An 18,429-nucleotide genomic window follows, 5' to 3' on the forward strand; every position below is an offset into this window, starting at 1 on the left:
GATCGGTCGATTACTCATGGTATTTATTAAGGAATACTTCCGTCCGTCTGGTCTATGAGTGGTACTTCATGCATCCATGTTTTGAACTCGTCGTAGTCGTGCCCGTGTGTGTGTGACTTCATCATGATTTTAACATTTGCAAACAAATGCACCGCATACAAATTCCCCTCTTTACCGGCATAGCTCCCGTGCAGACCACACGTTTTGCTTATATTAAGCTTACTTGAAATAAATGAATTTTGAAGTTTAAATGCGTTCTCCCTAGGAAATGGCTTGTATGGCCGGTTTTCTATTTCCATGTTACCAAAACTTGGTTTTTCAACTCTTTTTATTCTTCTATAGTTTAACCCTTTTTACTCTTCTTGCCCTTATCAAACGTTATGTGGTGGTAGAACATGCCATGATTTTAAATATGAAGACTAGACTAGATTTTTACGACTGGCCGCCTGCCTGACGTCAGCCCTCTTTGGAATGTGTTTTTCTCTAAGAGTCAAGGATTCTTAAGCCCTTAGGGACCGATCGCTGTCTGACGTCAGCCCTCTTTGGAAATGTTTTTTTCGCTAAGTAAAGGCGCATCCCCTTTTAATTGATATAATTCGGTAAACTCATACCTATTTAGAAGGGTCTCATCTCAGGGTATTTTGTGAACAAATAAATTTCTATTTTCAATTCTGCGGAACAGCTTCATTATAACAAATATATATCCATACGAATCAACGCATTGATGTCGTTAATTTCGGTCCTCATGAATGTAAAAACCATTTTTTAAGGATTTTTCTCAGTCTCTACACATCCTACACGAACTTAGAATCCGATAGTCTGTTAGTTTATTTTATAATGAGTGATGAGTACGTCTGACTACGGCAGTACCATTGACGACGCGGTCCTGTATTTTTTTTTGTTGAAAAATAAAGACACGTCGCTTATTACCTATTACAAGGGATTTATTTAGCGTTCCGTACCAAAATGATAGAAATTAAGCCCCTTTGTGCGCCCGACCGTCTGTACTGCCGATATATTTTTTTCGCATCCATTTTAATAATAAAACAATCACTCATTGCAGTAACACATGTTATGTCACTGACGTGCCGCCGTCGACACTACCAATGCCGGACATTGGTTGCCTGTTTGTTTTAATTCGGAAATACGAAGATTACTGAGGCGCATTACTTACGACGTAATACCTACATACCTACGAATAAGAATATAATCGTCATGATCATATCTACATCCAACGGTTTCCGCGCATGGCCACTTCAAGTTCGCGACAGATCGTGCTATGTCGGTAATTTTGGCTTGATGTTATTAAGTAGAGATATTTCAAGCATCGGTCTTATATGTTTGTGAGACTTATGCTCGGAATAAAGCATAATGTATTTTAGTCGGGATAATGTCATAAAGTTGTCCGGCAGTTTCTCTTTCTGTATGATATAACGTTTCTTAAAATAGAGAGCAAGTAAGATTAGAATTCCCTACATTCTATTCGTAGTCGAGCTTCGTAAATACCTTAATAACAATCTGAATAACCTTAGTCTAACATTATAATATTCAAAGTTTCAGACATATCTTTATCATATTAAGTACTAGCTGTTGCCCGCGACTTCGTCTGCGGTTGATTTTGTTTTTTGATGTGCCATTAAATTTAGTAGTAGTTCTAAAAAAAATTAAAGTATTCAGTATCGCTAAGCCTTAAATTAGGGGTTTGCTGCTGTCCGCTGAGGAGTTCTATCCTCTTTCCCCAACCACATTAAGATCTACACAATGTTTGCGCAAAATTAAACTCATATTATAACCTCAACCACAAAATAAATAATTATTTAAATCGGTTATAATTATATTAGTAGGGATTATTACTAATATTTACAACTACTCAAATTTTGTTGCTGTAAATGTTTTAACTTGATCAAAATATGTACAAATCGTTAAGATTATATCATATTTTAAACTTAATTTTTTTTTTACACATTCGTAGGTTTCTAAAGACCTACAATTTTATAATATATCGCTGAAAAATTTGCAAACACAAATTTGCTGAGTGTACTGGATAATATTTCTTTAACTTGTCCCGCTCATAAAGGCCTCGGCGGTATCTCTTTCTGTATGATATAACGTTTTTTAAAATAGAGAGCACGTAACTTAGAATTCACTACATTCTATTCGTAGTCGAGCTTCGAAATCGTCGTAGAGTCGTAAATACCTTAATAACAATCTGAATAACCTTAGTCTAACATAATAATATTCACAGTTTCAGAAATATTAAGTATTATTACTAATCGCAGTGCGGATGTAGTTTCATCAATATATGTACAATTCGTTAAGATTATATCATATTTTAAACACATTCGTAGGTTTCTATAGACCTACAATTTTATAACATATCGCGGAAATTTAGCAATTTGCATAATAACAATCTGAATAACCTTAGTCTAACATAATAATATTCACAGTTTCAGAAATATTAAGTATTATTACTAATCGCAGTGCGGATGTAGTTTGATCAATATATGTACAAATCGTTAAGATTATATTAATTTTAAACATAATTTTTTTTTACACATTCGTAGGTTTCTAAAGACCTACAATTTTATAATATATCGCTGAAAAATTTGCAATTTGTAATTTTTTATGTTTGTACTGGATTAATATTTCTTTAACTTGTCTCGTTCAATACCCTAAGGGCCTCGGCGGTTTTTTCTATTATATTATTGCCTCTAAACCCAACTAACAAGATTTCCTCAGCCTTAAAATTAAACTTATATTTCTGTAACTTACTCTACTGCACTTCATACCAGTCACTACTATTAATGTTGTTAAAATGGGGAAACGGGCCGCCTGCTTCGCTCTCTGTCGCACTTACGGGCATTACGGCTGGCATCGTAAACTTTCCCAATTTATTAGCGAGCAGCGAGTTCTCAACATTAATATAGGCCTAGTTATTGATGAATAAAAAATTGAATAACTCACTTTAACTAGGTATCTCTTTAGCTGTTCCCTAAATAAATATAGTTATGTAGATACTTTAAAACAAACTACTCATATAATAAATATAAATAATAAGTTTGGTTCTAAAAGCAATTCTCAAAAAGCATCGAACGTTCATTCTAGCTTAGCCGTTCTAGGATTATTAGTGACGAATGTTAATGATCTATGATATACGAAGAATTTAATGAACACGTTGTTTAATTAAGAGTTTTTGTGCAACAAAGTTATCTGTGTAAAAAACATTCAACTCAATTTGAAATAATATGCGACCACCTAATTAATGTTGTTGTTTAAAATACATTATTTTTTTGCATTTTTTTATCTTTCACGTAAATATCTTTTACTTTACAGTTTTTTTTACAGAATTCCTATCGCTTGGATTGGGCGCATGTGAGATAATGCGTTTAAAAATATGTAGGAACATAAAATAATTTAAAATACATTAGAAAGTTACGAAAAAACAATGTCATGTATTGGTAACAAAAGTACACTATTGACCTCTAGCGTGAGTTTAAAAGTTAACAAAAGCGACTACTTCGTCACTTCAACTTAAGAGTTGTCAAGTTGGTATATACCTACGCTCAGTCATGTGGTAGGATAAATGAATGACCTTCGTACACTTTGTCGTCTAGACACTCAAATTCCAAATAAAGCGTTGGAATTTGAGCTTTATTTTGTGTGACATATATACAAAACTTTTTAAATATTTATGTGCCAGTAGGTCTAGTATACGAAAAGTGACCGACGCGGGGCCCTGCTCTCATGCATCACTCACTTTACACAACACTTCATGTCACGTTACTTAAAATTCAGATTTCAATGCTTTAGTTTTAGTCGAGTTGGTGTCAGGTTGACCTGGTATACGAAGGCCACCGCAACGCGGAAGTAACGTTTGTTTACATAAAAATTACACTATTTGGGGCATATGTAAATATTTTTAATTTTCCCACGAGTTAGCACTTGACTGCAATCTTATCTGGTGTTGAATGATGCAGTCTAAGATGGTAGCGGTCAGGGGACTAACTGCTAAGAGGTATGGCCGTTATATTAAACCCATACCCCTTGTCGGTTTCTATGCGACTTCGTACTGGACTGCGAAAACACTTGGCGATACGACTTTGTCGGTAGCCACAGTCGAGACTCCAACCAGGTCAGAGCAGAGAAAATTCTGAAAGTTTGGATTAATTTCCAAATTTCCCCATTCCAGGGATCGAACCTGGAACCATCCACTTATAAGCGCACAGTGCTCACCACTTTGCTCGGGAGAAAATAACTTTCTGTAGAACAGCTTGACCTTCGTACCTCCTACTAAAGTATATTATATAATTTCCGAATGCGCTATTTAATCGCCAGATATATAAGTTGGAATTCGGGCCAACTGACAAACGTCAGGAGAACATTCTTCCAAGGGTTAGACTATCGTTACGCTATTGTACTGTGACTGTGAAACGCCTGTGCAACAAATCTTTCAAACACAAATTTATTTAAGACTAAAATGAATGCTGTAATACTTTTCAAGTATAGCACTTTGTTTAGTCATTTAAATTTTCTTTTAGGATTCGTTTACAGGCGTTTCGGTCATAAGATCGGGGACGCCTTGGTTTGCTCTTATCTACTCTAAAACAAAACTACTACTGAGCTTATGAATTATTATAAAGTAAAATCCACCAAAAACCTTAAAACTACTTAACACTAATCAACTACCAACACCTATTATCACTAACACCTTAGCTCTAAAAGAGAATATCACGTAAACTGTACACTTACTTATCTAACATTAACTTTCAATACCTATCTTATTTACTAACATAAACTTAACTAACTTTACTATTCGGAATAACGGCTCTCACATTAACTTTAAAAGCTAAGCTAATAGTGACATATATATTATTACAATGAATGTTAAGAAAATCAAGTGATAGAAATTTAAGAAAACAGAGTAATATGAAACCGAAGCTTTAAACTAAACGTATAAACGAATAACAAGAATTCGTTGTATCATGAGTTGTGTTGTCCTCATGAGTACAACGGCTTCTAATAACTATAAAATAACTTATGAAATGGAGTACAGACAGGACACAGAATATTAAATCGAAAAAAAATTAAACTATTAGAGATCAGCTTTTATAATTAATATAAGAATGCAATTCCGGTTACCCTTTTTTTGTATTTTTTTTATAATTTTTCTTTTTTTTTGTTTATTTTATATTTTTGATAAATAAAATAAAAACCGAGTACTCGCTGTAAGTAGGTACCAACTTCGTTTAAAAAAAGAGGATTATATTAAACGAAATCTGAATAAATACGAAAATAATTAACTATACAAAACCAATTAAAATACCATTACATATTTTAATTTACAGGAAAAGAAATTGTTATAATGTATATTGCTATTCAGATAATTAAAAGAATAAAAGAAAATAAAACAGACAAATCAAGGTTATTTAATAAAATAATTAATTTGAAACCAATGCATTAAAATAAATTAACTTAAAGTAACTTATAATAAAGTTAACTTATAAAGAAACTAAGTAAAATAAATAAATTGATTTGAAGTAACTTAAAACAAAGAGACAAATAAATGACCTATGTATATAATGTTTAAGAGTATTTATGAGATGTAATAAAACGTTTTGTCAAATGATAGGGTTGGATTTCTGTAACGTAACCGCGTAGTTAAAGCGAAGGCCACACCGCAACCCTCAAACTTGAACGTCAATAAGTTTGACGGCGCGGTTTTACCCAACCGCGCGGATCTCAAATCTACACCAGTCTCCTCTATAAAGGTGTAGATTCGAAACTTACAGCTTCCTAAATTATTGATAAGTAATCTCTAGCAGAAAATCGACTGAAAATAATCCTCGCAGAAACAAGATGGCACTACATAAAATTCATTAACAAATTCCGGGAACTTATCCAATATTACATAAATCATAAAAGTTAAAGAACTTATATCTTATACATATATATAGATATAATAACAGCAGGCACCTACATTGAAAATATAACACTTAAACTATGCAAACTAAAGGTTTTGTACATAAACAAAATTAAAAAAAACATTAAATAAAACCTAACGACTTTCATTCTTATCAAACATACCAAACCGGCTCAAATGAAACACACCTGTGACCACAGAAAATGGCTTGCGATTAAATTTAATAAATAATAGATTAGTTAAATAGATTTTTGTTTTCCAATAATGAATATATTTATTTTCATAACTCAATGTGTTTCGAAATGATTTTACTACGAGTTTTGTAACTACGCTCGCAAAAGTAGAGACCTTTTGGAATATTGACACATAGTATCAGTACAGTATAATGAAATATATGGTACTTGTTTCAAAACACAATTTCCTCACGATGTTGCCTGGCGATAGGAATAAAACCCAGAATTTGCGACTCTAAAACAAGTGCATTATGTTCCATTCTGCTTTTGACGTTACTGTGTCTCGATACTCGAAAAGAACAAAACGAATGCGAGCGTAAAAATATTAGATTGATCGTTAAGATGATAAAACCAGTATTATTAAATTTTTCTGAAAAGGTACTTTTTTTTTAAATTAAGATTTTGGGTTACAGAATACCGTTAGGACGCTAGTCACAAAAATAAACCATCGCATATTTAACTTAAGTCGAAAGAAAATGTATTTAAAACATAAATGTTTATTAATACTGGTCTACAACATACCATAGGGGTGCAATCGTGGTGCCAAAAAACTAGGTAGAAATAATAAACAGATCTTAATATTACGAAAAAATAATCTATACAAATTGCGAATGAGCTCCAATATTTATCAACTTAGAACACACTGAAATAACGAAGCAAGGAAATCTCATTGCTTATATTCAATTTTACAAAGAAATAAGACCCGTTTTGACAAAAAAAGCGAGCGCGGAATTCACCAGCTTTCAGCAAATTGGGTCTTCATTCTGTTCTAGAAAGTTGAATGAGAAACAATCAAGATGCCCATGCTTTTCCAGTGCATTATTCCGGTGTAGTCTGCGCGTTAAACTTGGAAGCAAACCATTCTTTTGGAACAAAAAATATAACCTAAACGTCAATAAATTAAACTGTAACTTCGAGATTATGATTATTTAATGCAAATTATTAATAACCTACAATATTAAATGACGAGAGTGAAAGCCACACTGAAATTATGAATCACGGAAATTTGCTGTTTGTACTCATATTTCTATAGAAATTAGACCCATTTCGCCACAAGCAAGCGAGGAATTCACAAGCTCTCAGCCAGTTGGGTCTAATTTCTATGTTCTCTAAAAATTTGAATGACAAACAATCAATATTTTCGCGATTTGGCCATCCATTTTCTCAGTGCGACCTTCGTGATAAATTTTGAAGTAAACCGTTATTACCAAATGAAAGATAAAAACTCAAGATAAAGAACAAACTCCAAAGGTTACATGGAAACCAAACGTACATTTGGTACCTCGATTGCAAATAAATGTCTTGTTCGCAAGAGCACAAAGAAATATTTAAAATTATCAGTCGACGGCAAATTAAGATACTATTATTAACAATTTAAGATCCTGGTGTTGGTGAAAAGTCTTGTTTATCAACAGAAAAAATCACTCAATTAACCGAAAAAACTGTTCAACTGTATGGGAAACTATAAATTTCACGTGGCCACTTCCTCGGTGCTTCCATCGAACTCGAGTTTCACGTCACCGGTCAAAACGAAGTTGATATTGAAATATCAACTTCGTTTTCCGTCGCATTCAACATGTTTAATGTCACCTATAAAAGAAAAAAAAAAGATATTAGTTCTAAAGATGTGAATATGGGGATTATTTTCAAAATATAGACTACTAGAAATGCTATGTAAAATGTAAAATCCTGTTTGAAATAAAATACTTTCACATTCTTTTATTATATTATATTTTGATGCTAATTTATAAATCATAACTGAATTGACTTTTGATCTATTCTGGTCACTTTATCAAAAGAATGTTACGTTACTACTATTAAAGTATTCCAAAAACTAAATCAATTTATGTCACTTTATCAAAAGAATGTTACGTTACTACTATTAAAGTATTCCAAAAACTAAATTAAATTAGATTTCTATTGTTATAAGAACAATAATAAATTAAATACTATATGGTTTTAACTCAAATTATTTTAATTTGTACAATCAACTTTGATGTTTCTTTTCTTATGAAGATATATTACAATTCAAAATATATTCACACAAAACAATCTAATAAAGTTCGTGCTTAGCCTACAAAAACAGAAATGCCACATACTTCTATAAAAGGCGCAGAGATTCAAAATCGTTTGATGTACCACTCCGATATTTTTTGTAAAATCATTATTTTTCGTCTACTTTAAAGAATAGAAATAGATTGGCATTTTTAAGCAAGTTGTTAAAGCAGCATTCACAAATTTTCAAGATACATAACAGAAACCAAATGATTTCATTGCAATAAAAAAGTACGAACTATGTTATCCACTACAAATAAGTAAAAATTTTTTTCTTGTACATTTTTTATTATAATTATTATCATAAGTATAGAAAACATAAAAAGTGCAAGCCGAATGGAGAATAAAGCATTAAGTACGTAAAATAAATTCAAACTTTACTAACTGAAATCAAATAAAAATAAAAATAAAATAAGAACACCACAACAATAAAACTGCAAAAAAAAAAACCAGCGATAGATTTGTGTTAGTTAGTGAAGGTTTGAACCTCGGCATTAGTTCTTAACACTCCTTGGATGATGCTCAGTGGTGGAACTACCTGGGTCGCAGGCTTCCCGATCCTTGGCGCGATGCTGCTTACCTGCCTTACTGGTATACCTGCGTCTTCGAATGCCTTTTTCTTTAGTGTTGAACGTATTTGTGAACTGGAATTTATACATTAAACAATTTTAGAATCAATGCTAATATTTTCATGACAATATAGTAATCATTTATACTATAAAAATGGTCAGTCAGTTTTAATTATTGAGAAAATTGCAAAATTCGGTTTAATCAAACTAAAAATCATAAAAATGCACATCCGACACAAATAAATACATGTAATTTAATGAACAAAGCCATTCAAAATGGGAAAAAACAATTATCATAAAAACAAAAATTTAAACGAAATTATAACTAGAACCAATACATTAGTGTGTTTGGATAAGCGGTGTAATAGTTTCCTTTATGCCGTTGCCACTGTAATCCGTGACCCCATTTCACCTTAAATTTCAAGACAGCTGATATTGTGGAAGTCACTTCGTATTAATTTTCAAAAGCGTCGATCTCAGGAAAAAGTTGAGTAATAGTTGGGTAGTAGTACCTTTCCAACCCCCATCGGATTAGTGATAGTGATAAATATGTAGTTAAAAGTCCCGCGTTGGAGAAACCTGTGGTCCTTAGTCCGGCATGCTAAACAAATCATATCATACTTACACTGTCCTGCTCTTTATGTGGTGACGGAGTTTGTTAAGGTCAACAGCAAACCGATGAACAGACGACCGAAGCATGTCAATCTCGTCATCTGTCCATTTTCCACTGAAATAAAAAAAATAAAAAAAAATAATAGTTGAAATGCATGCCACGTGAAATTACTACCAGCAAAGACGTACGGTCAAGCGATACGATGCCACATAGAAACGAAATTAGGGGTATGGATTTTCCAAAACCAAACCCCTTCCGTCTTAGCGCTCTTCCATCTTAGACTGTACCGTAACTTACCATAAGGAGAAATCTATCTTATTTTATTCCATATCTGAAAAAGCCTCTATTTAGCAGTGGACGTGCATGGACCGTCATGATATTATGACTCTGTATAGTAGTAATTCTATATACCCAGGCTGAGTATCTGCCATAGGATGTAGCATCATAGTCATTTTGGACAGGTTGTTGAATGCGGCGCCTGCTTCCCGGAATATTTCTCCAACCTTGAACAAAGAAAAATCAGGTTAAACTACCCCATTGGCTTTCTCTGAAAAATGTTTTCGAACGGGAAATCGTGAAGTCAGACTGTCCACGTTTTATCATCAGGTCTAGATCATCTCATGACGATCATGTGAAAGTATAATTAATACATTTTGGAAATTCAAAAATTCAAAATTCATTTACTTCAAGTAGGCCTAATATAAGCACTTTTGAAACGTCAAGTCTGTGTGTGTGTAGTGACTCTACCCACCGGTTCGGAAGGCGGATTCTACTGAGAAGAAGCCGGCAAGAAACTCAGCAGTTGCTCTTTTCCAACATTAACAATTTACATTTTACATTTTAAAATTCATTTTTCTATCTTGTGAGAGATGAAAGCGGAGCCGGATGCTTCCAAGCAACCTTGTCATTAAGAAATTCATCAATTGTTTAATAACCTCGCTGTAATAAATGTGTTTTAACACATTCTTTAAACTTATGCATTGGTAGGTCCAAAATTACCTAAGGAATCATATTATAAAAGCGTATACTCAGTCCCACAAATGACTTCTGCACCTTTCGCATACGATATGCAGATGTCACTAATTTATGACCATTTCTTGTAAGTCGACTGTTTATATCCACTTTTTGTTTATAAAGACTAATATGTTGTGTTACAAATACTATATTGTTATAAATATATTGTGAGACTACCGTAAGGATACTTATTTCTTCAAATTTTTCACGGAGGGATTCTTTATCATCGAATACAAGTGTAGCTATTTAAAACTTTTGAATTTACCCGTCCTTTTAACCAAGTAACCGTTAGTAAGTCGGCCATCGATCGTACGATAGATACAAAGAATTAATAGAATATTATAATAACTATCACGTGGACAATCAATAAAACCCAACCACACACCGTCACCATAGATTAAAAATATGTTCAATGGAATATTTTCTTCATAAGCTGGTACTGTACCGGCTCACCCTTACTGCAGTTAAATATTCAGAAGCTACGTAAGTTAAGGGGAAGGTGGAAATCGATAAGTTCACTACGCATGCGTATTGCAGCTAAGCTTTGCCCGGGCTGTAATAATAATAATTTTCATTATCATTTTCAAATCACTAGCAAAATGACATCCATAAAGTTAAGCTAAGCAAATCATCATAATATGACCTTCATAAGCTGGTACTGTACCGGCTCACCCTTACTGCAGTTAAATATTCAGAAGCTACGAAAGTTAAGGGGAAGGTGGAAATCGATAAGTTCACTACGCATGCGTATTGCAGCTAAGCTTTGCCCGGGCTGTAATAATAATAATTATCATTATCATTTTTTTTGTATTGCCTGTGCTATGCAAAATAGGATGCTGTTTTTAACAATGTTATGATTTTGGAAAGAAGTTTCCACATTTCAATAAAATTAAAATTCTCAGTGAATTTACAAGACTGAAAATATTGTAAAAAAAAATCTAATTAAATTATTGCTACAAATAATAATACACATACCTACCACATATCTGAAAATACGTTATAAATATAATAGTACTCGTAATATATTATACTTACTTAAGCCTTCTTACAACTGTTACTTGAGTATTTCTTTCACACACTCACACACACAATACTAAATAGAATTAAATAAGTCAACCAAAGCTAAATTATCATAATTTAAATTAAGAAAAGCAGGAAAATACAACCAAGAGCAACAAAGGCTAGACATAAAATGAACAATGGTAGAAGGAATCAATACTGTGAAGCAGTGCCATTGCGCCGACGCGGCGCCGCCCTAAAGCTATGCACAGTGCTGCCAACACTGAAAATCCATAATTCTGAGCATGCGTTATGCAGCTCAGTGCTTGGCCGGGTCAGCCCAGCCAACGTATGCAGACCGTACACCTAAATAATAGATTTAAATTAGATATAAATAATTACATTAGATATAATATAGATTTATTGCCAATACTTTCAATATTTTCCGATTAAATTTAGACCAAAGCGAGCTAGAATAAGATTGACTTGTCAGAATAACAATTATTTCTGTATTATTTGAATAAATTTTATTTTGACCGTCCGTTCTATCTATCATCAGTCCTACCGACTAATACGTGAATTTGGAGTATTTGATTAAAAATTATATATAAATTAAATGTAGAAAAATGTATCACTCGCCAGCACCTATGGCATTAATCAAAACTTATAAATCATGTTTCAATGTAGTTTCTCTCTTTTCTTATGTTTTTCTCTAAACTTACGAATAAGCTTTGAAAAATCTTTTTCTTTTAAAAGTTGACTGTAGACGGATACATGTTTGGTTGACTATATAATATTCAGATGTTTCAAGAGATCAAGATGAAGGGTGGTTAGGATAATCTATAAGCTGCCAGCGCATGCGTGTAAAAGCAGATAACTATGCCTGGGCAAGCTTAGAAAAACAGGACGTGTATACAATGCTTTTTCTACAATATGGTGATATTAAGTGGTAGTTTAGGTACTTTACCTGCTCACCCTTACTACTATTAAATATTCAGAAACTTCGAAAGGTCAAAAAAGGTGAGTCAGGATAATCAATAAATTTCCTTCGCATGTTATAGCTTTGCTCTATCTTAGAAAAACAGGAGTTCGTTTTAGTTCTATAAATACTTACTTCTTAGTAAGCATCTAGATTTAACCTCGCATATCAGAAAGTTTCTATTACAATCAGCTCATAAATAACCCTCGCGAGTCAACTTTAAAAAATATACGTACCTATACCGCAAAGTTGCTGAAGTAATCACTCCCTAATAAGTTAAATAGTAACTATATCATACAAATGTAAAATAGATTAATTTAGATGTAAGTTTTTGTCAACCTCTGGCGCAGCGGTTAACACTGTGACCTTAAAAGCAGCGCTGACCTAAACAGACTTGGTGTCACGAACAATAGGACAGGTGGTAAAGTGTTCTCACGCCATGACATGTAGCTTACTATAAGCTGGCTATGGCTCTCAAAACTGCCCCTGCTCCCGCCATCCCTCGGTTAGTTAGTAGTTAGTACCTCCTAACCTGTCGCCAAACTTGCAACCCTTAAACCTTTTTAGTAGCGTTTTCTTGGGTCCTACGCCTGGTCAACCCGCTGGGAAACTTATTCCGCCTCTTGAGCATCGAGGTAAACCCCGAGCAGAGCGCAGCGGGCAAACCAAAACCCCGCTTCTCTGTTAATCCAGAAAAGGTCATCTTCTACGGGTGTACTATCCACATCTTCTCAAAATTATTAATGTTAGATACTACTTACTTTATCTACATGTCACAAATAATTGTTTAAATTATTAATATTTTCAAAATTGGCGAGTTAAATCTTCAAAATTTCTGATCAGCTGCGACTAATAGGTAACAACATACTTACGCTGCCGTGTAGAAGCCTTATAAGGTAGTACTTACTGGGTACAGGAGTACAGGTTTTAATGCTATTCAATTCCCATAAATTATAAATATCAGCATTCAAATATCACGATGGATCGCGTTTTTTGTATGGGGAAAAGTTAGTAAATCGGGCAGCAGGAAAGCACTTCGTAACGTCCTGTTAGCCTGGAATAAACTCATTATTTAATAAAATTTATGATACATGTGGCGTGTAAATATTAACTTCATTCGTAAATAAAACATAATACCTTATCCCCTTATCGTTCGTCGTTCACCTCCCGCAAAATCATTGATATAAATTTGAATATTATATTCTATTACTTATAAATCAAAGATAATTTGATTCTTAGTGATTTAATCTTAAGATCGATTAAATTTGCATTGCGAGGTGTCTATATGAACATCGCAAAATGCGGTCCGTTCGCAGGTTAATTTTCAAAGCTATTATTATTTATTTTACACAGGACCCTAGTAGCGTATCGGAAAAAGCTTGAAGATCAAGCAGTTACGAGTAATTGTAATTCTTATGTGCTAACTTGATAATTGTATTACTTAATATTTTTGAAAAATTATATTACCTAGTGTAGCCAGTAAGCACAGCCTAAAGGTACAACAAAAGTGGAAGCTCATATTTCCCCAATGCCGCGGCCGCTTGTGCGAATGATGCTGCCATGGCAGGATTGCTTTAGCCTGTGTTTACGAACTGCTTTTTCTACATAACCTAATACTAACTCTTCATCATCATCATCATCACTTCAACCGATTGAAGTCCACTGTTGGACATAGGTCTTTTGTAGAAAGTTCCAAAATCCACGGTCCTGAGCCGTTTGTTTCCATCGGCTCCCAGCGACTCGTTAGATGTCTTCTGTCCATCTCGTTGGGAGCCGCGGCCCGGGGGCTTCGGCCCCCCCACTAACCTTTAATTTTACCTTGAATAAGGTTACTGTATTCTTTTGCAAACACGTATCTTTAATTTTTACTTCTTAAAAACCTATGTTACGTACCTATATATTTTTGACTAAAATTGTATTAATCGACCAAAACAACGTTCGGAAAATATGTTAATGTTACACGAAATATGGAGGGGGATAATGTAGTCGTTGCGCCTGTCTTGGATCTGATTTGATGAAACATAGTAAACTAGTTCCGTCGTTCAAATCGGGTATTACTGCCAACTCCTCTAACTTAAGAACAATATCTGTACTCTCAGTAAAATCTTTGAAAAACTTATATTAAATCAATTACTTCACCATTTCAATAAGAACGATTTATTGCACGGGCAGAAATTTGATTTTACACGAGGACGGTCGCTCAACAACCGACGCCGCCGTGTTTATAAAAATAATATATTTGAAGCCTGGGAGGACAGACGTGACTTGGCGTCTTCTGTGACTTGGTATAACTCTGGATTTAATGATTACCTATCTTATATATACCTATCTTATATTACTACCGAGTTCAAAAAGTTAACTTGAATGGAAAGCGGTTTTAACTGGTTATTTGTGAAAATTGGTGTCCCCCAGGGATCCTTATTAGGACCTTTTCTTTTCCTCATTTACATTAATGCCCTTCCTTACCTTGTTAAGGACAATCACGGGATAGCATTGTTTGCTGATACAACATTGATTTTTTAAATTAAACAATGTAGTTGTTGTTTGGTGAAAATTATTGTTATTGTGTTTGTCAAATCTTTTTTTAATATTTCTTTATTCTAGGTGATAAGTAGGTACATTTAATCATTTAATCAATGTTCATCATACAGTAATTATAAAGTTTTAAAATTTTCTTATATCGTATAAAATGCAATACTTCAATAGAACTTATAATAAATTATGATGTAACTAGTGTTGCCCAAATTCAGTCTTGGTCTTGCAGTCTTGGTCTTGTTCTTGCGTTTTTGCAAGACCAAGACCAAGAACAAGACCGCGTATTTTTAGCAAGACCAAGACCAAGACTGACCGTGCAAGACTTGAGCAAGAAAAAGACATAGCCTGCAAGACTCTTGCGTCTTGCAGCTAGGACTTAGCGCTATTTCACGGAGTAGTTAGGTGTAACAGTTCGGTGTATAGGTAGGTAGGTACGCTTAGGAATTCTATGAGACGCAAAAAACTATATCAAAGAATATGAAAAACTGGACCTATGCGCATTACGACTAATACCATAAACATAGCGAATAAAAAAATATCTATTAAAATCAAACTGAGTGCATGCATAGTTATGTTTTAACCATCGGCACTTTGATAATGCGGCATCAAAGGTTTTGTACTTACTTCTCAAAGAAATTTGCCGCTTTTCGGAAGTACATGGTTATGATACACGCGCCGGCGGCTTCTTTTGAAATCTAAAACAATCGTTGCCGCCGCGCCGAAATCATAACATTTGACACTATTCATGCAAAATAATTTCGAATTTTAAGAGTACCTACAGGTGTTCCAAAGAATAAATAAGTTTCAGAGTGCTTAGAATGAAAATGAATACATTATACTGATCACGCAAGTAGTATTATGATTAGGATAAAATGGTGAGGATAGGTAGTAGATGTCATAATAATTCATTCTAGTAAGTAATTATAATATTGATTACTTATATGGTTTTAAACTAATTACTTAGGTACTATTATTGTACATTTAGTCATTATATTTCTTAAGTTTTTACAAGTTGTTTTAGCAAATGTAAGCTTATAAATCATAAATGTTTATTAAGAAACAGTTACTTCCATGGAAAACGACATATAGGTCAGTTGATTTTTCGAATTTCTTATCAAATCTTCAGTTATTTATTAATCTGCTTGATCTTTACTATGGCTATGTTAATTCAAGCTCACAATGTTCCAATTCTAATACGTTTTTCTAAGATTTAAAGTAAACTTTAATAAATAGTAATAGACTAATAGGTAATTGCAAGACTTGCAAGACTCTTGCTGCAAGACCAAGACCAAGACCAAGACTGGGAGCGCAAGACCAAGACCAAGACCAAGACCAGGTGTATTGGCGCAAGACCAAGACCAAGACTGGCTAAGTCTCGTCTTGTTCTTGCATTTGGGCAACACTAGATGTAACTAGGTACGTACGTGTTTACCAGAATAAAGGTAGATTAAAACTTCAGTTACACAACAAGATATTTAGAGTTCTGGATATCGGGGAGGCGTAATACCTAGTTAATACTTACTTTACTTACGTAGTTACTATTATAAAACTGCTGCACGAAAGGTTTTCGTGTGCTTTTCTGAAACAAAACGTAAGTTCAAAACAGATGCAATCTTTGAGCCGAATATCGTCATATTGGGTGAAGCAGTTATTGAAGGAAGTCTTGTGTATTGTTCTTCGTGATAGGTACTTGATAGTCTTTTGTCTAAGTTCTTTATTTTATTGCTAAGAAAAGTCTTCAACGCGTTATGACGTCATATACTTACTACCAATCCAAATTATTATTTTTCAGTAGCGGAAACTACCTGAGTTACTCCCTAGTCGCGCCTAAAGAAGTTTCACTTAAAAAAATTGTTCCGCTTTTCTTGTTCTTGTTTAATTCTTGTAAGTAGAATTCAAATTATTTATAAAAACAATAATTTATCTTAGTGACTAGAATAGGTAATCAGGGCTATAAATCAAACCACTCAGGCAAGGAAAGGAACATAAAATGTATTTGCGATAGTATAATGAGTACTTATTAATAAGTATAATGGTATAGTAAATAGATAGTATTACCAACTAGTTTTATTACGTTTAAGATACTCGACATTTGATAGTGTCAATACGGTTATCATAATTTGATCTAACCTAATGTGTTATAGTGTGGTAAGTGGCTAAGTTATTATTCGTTTAAAGAAGAAGAAGAAGAAACACTTTATTGCACGTATAACATACAGGAAAAGAAACAGTAAGGAGTATACAGAACACAATGTAGACATGCAAAGGCGGCCTTATTGCTGCAAGCAATCTCTTACAGGCAACCTTTGTAGATAGGACTTACAGCGAGAGAACGGGATGGTGCCAAGAGTGTTGATACATAAATACCAAAATGTAAAGATACAAATACATATATAATTTAAATAAATATACATAATATATATCAATATATAACAAACATAATATACATAAGTAGATTTTAACACACAATTTAAAAGAAAGAATATACTTCAGATTCCATCACTCAAAAAGAGGTAGTAGCCCTTCAGACGACTCTTACATATCGGAAGGGAACTACTTCCACTGATTTCAGCAGGCAGATTGTTCCAGAGCATAATTGCCTCAAAGATGAAAGAATTACTGAAGAACTTCGTTTTACAAAATGGGAGTACCAGATGGTTACCAAGGCGGGATCGAAGGTTGGAATGAGAAGATGAGTCAGAGATAAAGCGAAAACGATCCCTTAAATAAGAGGGAGGTAAATGACTTTTAATAATAGAATAAAAGAAGGAAAGTAGATGAAGTTCACGGCGTAAACGGATAGGCAACCACTTTAGTCTAGCTCGGTACTCCGATATGTGATCAAATTTACGCAGTGCAAACACAAATCGGATGCGTACATTTTGAAGGCGCTCGAGCTTATTAAGAAGCTCTTCGGTAAGGTCAGGATAACACGAGTCGGCATAATCCAGTATAGCAAGAAGAAGAGATTGAGCAAGGGAAATTTTAGTTTTAATCGAAGCAAAGTTTAGTTTTATTAAACAAAACCTGGAATTTAACGTGTTTCTTCTTAGAATTTGATCTTTAATTTAGAATGCTGACTAATTTACGATCAGTTGAATAGCTTTCAGTATGTACTGAATGGCTAGAACTACTTATAGATAAACCGTATTAACTCCACCAAAAATTATGTCGTTAAACATCTGCCAAAACTTTAGAGTAGGTAGTATTCTTACGTGTTCTGTAAAGAAAGTTCGTTACACTGATTTAAGTATAATCCTCTCAGTAAAAGTTTGGCTATGGGACCAAAATAAAAATAGTAATCTTATTACTAATTAAATACTAGTATAGCTATTATCAAATAAAACTATGATTTCATAAAATTTTCAGTTTCAAGTCAATCATCGCGTTAAATTAGAAGGTATCGGCCTAACTAAATAGATAAAAATTATTAGTATGGAAACTGGCTTTTTCTGGTATTTGATAATAATCTGTAAATTGTGTAGGTATTAGGTATCTACTGCTTTTACCAG

The 18,429-nt window shown here is 33.6% G+C and overlaps 1 protein-coding gene across 1 annotated transcript; it reads right to left on the minus strand.

The window, feature by feature from the left end:
• Positions 1-7,082: 7,082 nt before the first annotated feature.
• LOC120636629 (chromatin complexes subunit BAP18-like) lies at positions 7,083-11,525 on the minus strand. The gene is made up of 5 exons (XM_039908189.1): positions 11,440-11,525; positions 9,802-9,893; positions 9,403-9,504; positions 8,696-8,852; positions 7,083-7,743 (listed from the first exon to the last, which is right to left on the minus strand). The coding sequence occupies exons 2-5, from the start codon at positions 9,840-9,842 to the stop codon at positions 7,678-7,680; spliced, it is 366 nt and encodes a 121-aa protein (XP_039764123.1). The 5' UTR covers positions 9,843-9,893; positions 11,440-11,525; the 3' UTR covers positions 7,083-7,677.
• Positions 11,526-18,429: the final 6,904 nt, after the last annotated feature.

The sequence above is a fragment of the Pararge aegeria genome, chromosome Z (assembly GCF_905163445.1).
Source record: "Pararge aegeria chromosome Z, ilParAegt1.1, whole genome shotgun sequence".
In the NCBI taxonomy this organism is placed as follows: Eukaryota; Metazoa; Arthropoda; class Insecta; order Lepidoptera; family Nymphalidae; genus Pararge; species Pararge aegeria.